The 9,861-nt window shown below is 37.4% G+C and overlaps 1 protein-coding gene across 6 annotated transcripts in view; it reads right to left on the bottom strand.

The window, feature by feature from the left end:
• Window positions 1-4,605: 4,605 nt before the first annotated feature.
• The window catches only part of tafa4b (TAFA chemokine like family member 4b), a 42,166-nt gene continuing 36,910 nt past the window's right edge, over window positions 4,606-9,861 (bottom strand). For all 6 annotated transcript variants that reach the window (XM_058792078.1, XM_058792077.1, XM_058792076.1 and 3 more), the window contains exons 5-6: window positions 8,668-8,792; window positions 4,606-6,070 (exon numbers count right to left, since the gene is read on the bottom strand). In XM_058792078.1, the coding sequence (XP_058648061.1) occupies window positions 6,059-6,070; window positions 8,668-8,792 (137 nt within the window). In that variant the 3' untranslated portion in view covers window positions 4,606-6,058. The remainder of the gene's footprint in view (window positions 6,071-8,667; window positions 8,793-9,861) is intronic.

The raw sequence follows: 9,861 nt of genomic DNA, 5'->3' as shown, positions 1-9,861 counted from the left end.
TGTAAGTGTACTATTTCAGTACTCCTTGAGACTAAGGGTGAATCCCATTTCTCTGTCTTACCCCTTCCCCTTCCCCTACCCCTTCGTGTTACCCCTAGCCCTTGTCCCTCGAAACCGAGTGGTAAGCGCTAGGGGTGAAAACATACCCCTATGAAATGAGACACCACTTGGTTACGGTTACGTCATCATACACCGTCGCTAGGTTGCTACGTCACCAGAGCCAACAAGTGTTGATCACAAACTCTGGATCGTTTTACAAACTTGTTAAAACTGTAGACATGCATGGAGTCCATTCAAGGCTAGTCTGCGGGACTGTTGTGCAAATCAGCAATGTAACGTTAGCGTCGCAAACTAGCGATTTTTTTTAAACGTTTCAATTAAGAACATGGTTGCAAATATATATGTACAGGACTGTCTAGAGCACAAAACAAGACTGTCGTAATTTTTAAATAAATTATTTAAGCCGAAAATACTTGAATACTTGATGATCTGGCCGCCATTGTTGCCGGTTGCGCAGTGTGTTCTGGGTACCCCTTGGTTTCAAGTAAGCTCGCGAAAATGCTTGGTTTTAAGGGGTATCTACCACTTCCCCTTAGCCCTACCCTCGATCAAAATGAGAATTGGGATAGCCCTTACTCTCACGTGAACGCGCAAAACTAAGGGGAAGGGGTAAGGGGAAGGGGTAAGACAGAGAAATGGGATTCACCCTAAATTGGCCCACTTTCTAGTATATAAAGTATAACTGTAGTAAACTTTGAGTACACAACTAGTTTACATCAAAGTTTTTAGCTTGTACTGCGACTATACTTAAAGTGAACTTATAGGTATACTGATAGTTTACTAATTAAATACATGTAGTAGCATGTTTAGTACACTTTGAAGTCTCAGTAAACTACTAGTTTAGTAGTTTTATACTGCAAGTATACTCAGAAGTTTTCTTTAAGTGAACTTTACATCATACTTTAAGTATACTACTATGTCCCTATTTAGGTATTAATTTGTATATATTTTGTTGTATGAATATCTGAACATACAAAACATCAAAAGAAAGAACAGGGTATCTGCTTGTAAACAAAAAACATTTTATTCTAGCTTCATGCATTCTTTTTTTTAAACACTTGAATGTGGGTAAGTTTCATAAATAAACAAATAAACAACATTTGAACAAAAAGCTGAAAAAAGACTATGAATTGGATTCAGAATGATATAATCAATATGTAGATGGAGTCGATCAACACCCCAAAGCTTGACAGTCATTATTACCTCTTCATTGGTCATGGAACACATGGAAGCAGCTGTTGTTTTGGTTTCTTCTTCACTTGTTTTGTTTTGGAAATTCTGTACAGAAAATGTGTAATAGCGCCCCCTACCATATAACAATGAAAAAACACAGATTCTCGGAGCACAAGTATAGCTCAAATATATTTAGACTTTTTCTAAGTATAAGTCAAGTATACTTAAATGTAATTTTAAGTATATTTCTGAGAAGTACACTAAAAGTATACTTTCCTATTTAAAGTTTAAAAGAAGTATATTAACAGCACACTTGAATAAACTTCTTTTTCGTAAGGGTAATTACTCACCCTCATGTCGTTCCAAAACCGTAAGAAAAGACCTTCGTTCACCTTCGGAACACAAATGAAGATATTTTTGATGGAATCTAAGAGCTCTTTGACCCTCCATAGACAGCAATGATATTACCACGATTAACACACAGAAACGTAGCAAGGACATCAGTAAAATAGTCCAATGGTTCAACCGTAATTTTACGAAGCTACGAGAATACATTTTGTGTGCAAAAAAATACAATAATAGCATAATTTATTCAGCAATTCTGTCTTCTGCCATTTTGGAGAGTACCCCAGTTCGTACTTAATGAGTGTTGTTTACGTTCAGCATGCGCGCACTTTCGCTGAACGTAATCAGTGTTGTTTACATTTGGTAGACAAGAAAAACGTGAAAAAAAAAAGTCTCAAAACGCGTCTCATCCCACTGCTCACGATTCATGTTCTTGATGCAGTAACATTCTATATATAAATATAACGACCTTGAACACATTTTTTGCACTCCACTATGTTGTTTTCCATTGTTTTTCTATGTAAATATGTGCTAAATTGACATAGTGCACTTGTGCCTCATGTTTTTTGCAGCCTCTCATGCATGACGTATCATTCTAAAAACATGGAAGTTCAACTTTTTTTAAAAAAAAACTATGGTGCCCGCGAGGTGACATGGTCGGTTCACTTAGTATATATATACATAAGGATGTCGTTAATTCGACAAAATGACCTCGTGGCCACGACATAATATCACATTCCCACAAGTTAATATGACGTTCCCACGAATTAATATCTCGTGACCACAACAAAACTAAGTGAACCGACCATGTCACCTCGCGGGCACCGTAAAAAACACACATCTCTAGACCTTGCCTTTTTTCCCATTCCACTGCCCTGTGCCTCACAATTTTATGGAAATCACGTTGTGGTTAAATCACCCCTAACATGACTAATTTCATATTAACACCTAAATTTAAATGTTGGAAATAGACTGAGACTGAGTTTGCTTTTCTTGTCATGATTAGCCTTAGTTAACCTGGGATAACTCTTATCTAGAACATCTTTAAAATATTCAAAAGCTTTATTACATACACCAGAAACCGATGCCTTCAGACCGAACTGCAATGTCATTTATCTTTGAAAAACCTTCCCATGTGTCCTCAAAATCCAAGTTTTACGTCTCCTTGCTAATGCCCGGAACAGCAATAATTCTTTGTAGCTGGTTGTCATATGCAGTAATTAATTTCAGCTGTCAAAGCAAGCAACACATCACTCTAATTCAAAGACCAGATGAGATGTCATTTGCTTTTCATACTTACTTTTCATTATTTCATAGTCTAGTATCCATAAATTATTCAATCTAAGCATTTTACATCATAGATTATTTATGCTTTGTAGCACTTTGACAAATTGTATTGTGACAGCGGTGCCAGTGGAGAATTCTTGAGAACTGGATATGAAGGGAATGTCATTCAAATTCATTCCGAGTTCGGGGACGATTCAGCATGTGTGCTCAGTTCTGTAATAAACATTCCCCAGTCCTGGTGTTTACAACGGCTCCCTCATAGCACATAATAATCTGTTGTTTATATCAAGGTTTCAATTCACTTTCTGCACAAACACAGCCGTAAGAAACATTCACTCCGAGTGAATGTGAATTAAACTCGACAACGGATGACAGCCCGAGTAGAAACAGCACTGCTTATGTTTATCTTTGCTTTAGGTTTTGTTTCTTTTCATTGCTGAGGAGAATGCTGGGTACGCGACACCCCATGGAGCGAGCCAGTGTTTAAGTGGGCTTCTGGGATGTGGAGAGATTTGAGTACAAACAGTAAACTCACTTATGAAATCTGCCTGCAATCTTACACTCATTGGCTGTTCTCTTTTGCTTTATTTTGACGAGAGGTTCAAGTCGCCCGGCAGAGCAGAACATCGATTTGCCAATCGAAATTGTGGGTCATGCACGGCACGTCTCCTCCCAGGCTGTTTAAAGCACTTAGAGGTATAGAAAACAGTGGATGTATATATATATATACATCATTTGAGTATCATAGACTCGCATGTGCATTTGTTCTGCCAATACCACTCGAAAACGTCTACAAATGCGGTGCAGCTGTGCTTTGAAATATCACTGACCTACTGGCAATTCTCGTCTCATTTTTCTTCTCCTGGCGACAGGCCGGATCTGCAACAACAGGCCGCGGCCACTAGGGAGTGGTGCAGAAATTGTCTTCAAATATTGATTCTTCAACCAAAAGTGATGTTGGGTCAGACTACGTATCAGGTTCATCCTCAGAGCACGGCAGCCTCTCGGGACGACAAGCGAAGAGGCTTCCTTCCGTGTCCACATCAGGATTTAGCGGCTTTCTGCTTCCCGGGAGAACATCCCGACGCAACAAAGCCTTTTTAGATGGATCTGTAGATAAACATATGCAGGCAGACACAAACATACACACCTTTGCAGAAAACAAAAAAAAAATTGAGAATATGTTCAGTCATCATTTGTGCACTTCCAGTTGACCACTTGAAACGAGAACAGGATAAGCTTTTCCCAATAGCAGCAGACCTAAAAATACACCCGGACCATCCCAGGAGAGGCCTGGCGGTATCCTGGGCTTCAGTAATGAGAATTCGAGATGGCACTCGACCCTAGCTCCCAAGGCTCAACACTAGAATCACAGTGGTTCTGATACATTCATCACAGCTCACAAAGCAGACGGTTGGAGTCTGAAGGGGCTTTGAAGCCTGCAGACGTCTGGGCAGGCCCAAGGCGAGCCTAGCGTACAGGGCTGTCTTGAAGAGAGAAAACCTCATTCGACACTTCACAAGCCACCAGAGCCTTGAGAAAGACATACAGAGATAAAGACACAATGGACAGCATCTTTCTGCAAGTTCGATCCAACCCTGGAAAAGGTAATGCTCAGCAAGAGCGAACAAAAAGGCCGATTAGAGTTCAGAATTCAAGTTTAAGTTAGGTTAGAGTCTGTGGAGGAACACATTGAGATTAGAAAACCAGTGATGAATGGTGGAGCTGAGTCTATTTCAAACTTTATTTCTTTGCAGTATTGGGCATGAGTTATGCCTCTTCACATTGGCGCTTATCTTTAAACATGTTCATTATCTCAGTCGGCACATTGCTAGCCTGTTTTCAGAACTTCACAGAGTACTTTTGAGAGCTTCACAGTTAAACCAGAGAGCAGAATGTTAAAAACAAGATACTGTATTTCCTTGTTTAAAAGTGCACCAAGTAACTTTCTGGTTATGTTTCACTTACAGATCACTTAAATTTCATACTGACACCTAGTGGCGTGGATGTACTGTAAAAGTTTGCATTCGGCACCCTCATATTAATTTATTCTGAAACCAACAGTGTCTGGTAATATGGGTTGCCATTGTATTTGTTGTGTTGTATTTGGCAAGTCATGTGATCAAAGCATCATGGTCCAATGTGCTATTTGTAGAATAAAACCGCTTTTATTTTTTAAGTAATCAGCATTTTAAACATTTATCTCATTTATTTAGGTTTTAAACCTAGTAAAAAAATTTACTTAGTGCACCTTTAAGTGGTTTGTGGATCTTTTTACAGAGTAACATAGATGTTTTTAGCCAGCTGTCAGTTTTAAAAGTTTTTTGAAGGGGATTGCATCTGTAAAGCTCACATTACGTAACATTTTACAGCAAGGAAGAGCTGTATTTTACTGCAGTTTACCATTGTTTTACTGATAACTACATCACTTGCATTTCTACTTTGCGCGTTTGTGGAAGGAAGCTTAATAAATGTTTCTCTCTTGAATTCCATCTTACACGGACAGTAAAAGACTAGAAAACAGAAAATGTCTCCATATGATCTTATCTAGTGCAAAAAAGTCGCCCATGAATTTTTTATTTGTTGTTATGATCCTATTCAGCAACCCTAATTAGAAGTGCAAAATGACTTAAAGGAAACATTTGACACAAAAGAGCAAATTGATAACTTGTGACTCACACATTCAAAGCAATCCCCACCCTACACATGAATGTAAAGTTTGCTGTGTGCTGGAAAGTGGATAAACAGCGTTCAACTACTGTCTCATCATCATCAACCTGACTAACACACACTTACATACAGACACCAAGCTCCAAGACAGGTCTGAACTGTCCACAGTTTGTCCTACAAGTCCCAAGTCCTACTATCTGTCTCACACATGCACACACATACACACACACACACAAGAAAGCCGGTTGAAATCCATAAAGTCACTTTCAGCTGACAAATGCAGTCTCTCACAGGAGCACCTGTGTGTCCAGCATCTTCAGTCGAACCTCAGGTTTATACAGAGATCCTTGTCTATCCTCATATCTTCTGTCGAAGCAAGGTAGCCATAGCCTACAGTGAGTTTGTCCATCTTTCACATGTACGGAATCCTCTGTAATGTCAGTGTCTTAAACAAGAGGGTCTTCTTTTCCATTAGAAGTTGGTAAGGAGTCTTGGGCTTCTTGGTACGGCAGCCATGTTCTTGCTATCGAGTGACCTATGAATAAAAAGTGAGGTAGGATTAACATATTAGAAAATCACTAGAATGGCAAGGTGTGCATTGAAATGTTTAATTAATATTTTTGTCTTTTTCAGTAATATATCTTTAAAAAACACATAAAAACATATATATATATATATATATATATATTTTTTTTTTTTTTTTTTTTTTTTTTCAGAGAATGTCCTTATATGTTATGGTTAATACATATACTATATAAGAAAACTCTATAGTATATTATATTGTTGTATTATATAAATAATTACATTACTATTTTATATAAATTATATATAAAAATATTTTTGTTGCATGTAAATCGCAGATAGAGAGAAGAGTGAAGTGTGCACGCTTGTTTTAAGAGAATATATCTTGAATTAAGTTAGTTTTTCTTGTTTTAAACATGAATCTCCTTATATTACATTACATTTATGCTCAAAATAATTTTATGCTTAATAAACATGGTCACACTTTAGTTTGGGGACCAATTCTCACTACTCTCAACTAACTATTAACAACAACTTTTGCCTCAATAAACAACTAATTTGCTGCTTATTAACAGTAAGGTAGTTGTTAAGTTTAAGTATGGGGACGGATTAAGTGATCTAAAATATGGTCATGCAGAATAAGGCATTAATATGTGCTTTATTAGTACTAATAAACAGCCAATATGCTAGTAATGTGCATGGCTCATAAGTAACTAGTTAATAGTGAGAAATTATCCTTAAAATAATGTGCTACCATAAATACTTGTCAATGGGGCAAGAAAAAAATTACAGCATACAATTTTGTTCCTTGGTTAAACGTATAAAATTATTATTTAAACATTTTAAGTTTTTTAAAACATTATTAACATTATTAAACAAATTCTATTATTTTAAAATGATTTTAAAAACATGTATACTATTTTAGATAGTGTGCACTCAGATGCTTTAGCCTTGGAAGGAGACATTAAGCTGTATGGCAGCTGTACAGCTGAAAGGCAGGCAGTGGAGAAGGATAATAAAAACATAAAGGACAGATATTAAGCGGATGGTACAGGAGGAGAATGTAAAGGTATAAGAAAGCAGATGGAAAGAGACAGAGAGAGAATACAATATGTATCCTGGCTCATCGCCACAGTCTCCTGTGACATGTGCGCTGAAGCCTGCTGGTTACTGTTCCATTTCCACTGCTATTAAATACAGAATTAATGCTCACTGGAGTAAGACACACGCTCCCGCCTCCCATCTGTGACTCACTACAGCCCATTGGCTCCTGTGGAGGCAGAAGGCGGGGCTTAGCCCACTGACAGTCAACTTTGCCAATAATGGACTTCAATAAACAGTCATTAATCCTGAATGAAAACCCAGAGCCGTCATTCATTTCTCATCTCTCCCTCTTACCAATTTAATTAGGACTCTTAATTTGAAAGCCTCAGCGGAGCTCATAGCCATAATGCATTTTAATGAACACAACAGATGTTCTCCTGTTACTTTATAACTCTGAGCAATTATTCTTATGGCAGTTGTGTTCTCACACACCGTTATGTCACCTGTATGTCACAACCGCATGAAACAGCAGTTCACCAAACAAAAAGAAGCAAATCTCACGTCTCAAAGTCTCATTTCTAATCTTTATTTTGATTTATGAGGTAAGCGTTTACCTCATTCAACTTTCTTTCCATACAGAAAGACAGTTTTAAAAACTTTCTTTCTGTATGGAAACCTAATCTCAGCAATATTATCTTATTTTTAGCTTGAATACTGACATTTTGAGGCATTAACCCAGGTGAGCTGATGCACAAAATGTACATTTGTAATTGCAAATGAGTCCATTTTCCTGTTCGCTTTTATGCCTTTTTCAAATCAAAGCTAGCATGGACCAACAATGTTGTCTCTGCATGTTTGTCTAGGCTCGACTTTTGAAAATTCTCCTTCGGACTTTGAAACTTTGAAACCCCAAGTCCTTGGGGATTTATTCACTCTGTGGAGTTACTCTGAAATTTTATATGTCTTCAAGCCTTGCTTATTCTTTAATAAGTCTCTTTTAGAAAGTTTGAGTGATGCGTCTGCCTATAACATACTGTAGGGATGTACTGTAGCACCAATTTCAAAAAAAAAAAAAAAAGAACTGTGTCCCTGCAGTAATGTGCCTATAAAACAAGTTAACATTTGAAGAGGTGTGTTTAATTGTTTTACAAAACCCTATGTATGACAATTTTATCTCATAACATAGCCCTTCTTGTACTCTCAGGAGCTTCAGAGAACCGTCTTATAAAAGTAAGGCCTCAACAAAATGTTGCTCTGAAGAATGGTTTGCCTGAGAAAAAGGCATTGGGAGAAGCGGTCCTCAAAGAAACGCCCTTAGAGAATACTCCTGGGGAGTGTTTTGATGGCATATATAGTAGTTCTTAGAAAAGTCTGTTTAAAAGGTACTTTTATGGCAACAAAAAGGTTCTCTTCCCATGGGCAGAAGACAGTTTCTGTGCCAACCTGGCTCTCTTGGACTTAAATATAGCATTTGTCAGATTTCAACCAGGCGTTAATCAGTGTGGTCCTTATTTCCAAATAAACCACGTCAGCAAAATGCAACTCGCTTTTACTTAGCCCACTCACCTTGGTGGTTTTGACTTTGTTACCAGTGCTGCAGGACCAACCAGTAAGGTCTGGAAGAACTTTACACTCCTCGCCATCCAAACATGGGTGCATTTGGCACCACCACTTCTGCAGCACGATAGAAGCTGAAAAAGAGATGGAGAAAATAAAATATTAAACTACTCTCAACATTATTACCTTCAGAGTATCTCATTGAACATCACTTTTCTCAAATTTTCATCAAAAGTGACCATTTTAAAGCCTGTAATAATTAAAAAGTTCAGGTCTGGGTTCGACCTGCAATGGCATGCAAAACAACTAATACTTCCCAACTGAGAAACATAGAGCGAAATACATGAAAGATCAAGAATTTTCTCACAAATAGACAACTGCTGAAGCACAGGCTGAAAAAAAAACAAACAGTTGTTAACACCATACAAAAAGATGTGCGAATAAAAAGTCATGTTGCCACCAGCTTGATTTGTCATAACGCAGGAAGTGATGCTCCATTATCCACTGTGAATAGCGGTTCATTGGAAACAGCTTCTCCATCATAACTACATGATAATCCCATGATGTCTTATCAAATATATAATCACATCTGCATTTAAATGTTAAATATGTATAACTGCTGAAAAACTTGCGGCACCACATGAAACAATGTAATAATGACCAAATAAGTGGTCCGGCTCTAAACGCACACCATTGGTTGAGCCAAAGTCACCACGTGAAATGTTTTTTTTTTAAAGCAACACCAACAGGTTTCATAAAACTGGGGTTCATAAGAGCTGATGAAAAGCTTTAAAAAAAAAGAAAAAAAAAAATATTCTAAAATAAAAACAACAAAACACAGAGTAAATATCTTATTTGTTTATCTGCATGCTGTGACTATTAACCAACATCAGAGAATCGTGAATATGCAAATGTGTTTTTAAATGATTAAAATATTAACTCAAATACATAAATATTTTAGGTCAAAGGGGTTCGGCTGACAAAAAAGTCCCCTTTTACATAGTAAGCTGTATTTTAAAAGTGAAGGAATTACAATCACCTTTAGCATTAACATCTTTATCAAACCCAAATAGAAGTTTTTACCAATACAATACATTTGAAAACACCCTTGCTTCTCTGCTTTCCACGTCCTCTGAGCAGTCCAAGCTCTCCCATGTCACTTTCAAAGAAGTCTAGTTCACTCCAAATCCAGTTCTGCGAAGC

Source organism: Onychostoma macrolepis, chromosome 11, assembly GCF_012432095.1.
Source record: "Onychostoma macrolepis isolate SWU-2019 chromosome 11, ASM1243209v1, whole genome shotgun sequence".
Taxonomy (NCBI): domain Eukaryota; kingdom Metazoa; phylum Chordata; class Actinopteri; order Cypriniformes; family Cyprinidae; genus Onychostoma; species Onychostoma macrolepis.
This window is presented reverse-complemented; position numbering and strand designations above follow the sequence as displayed.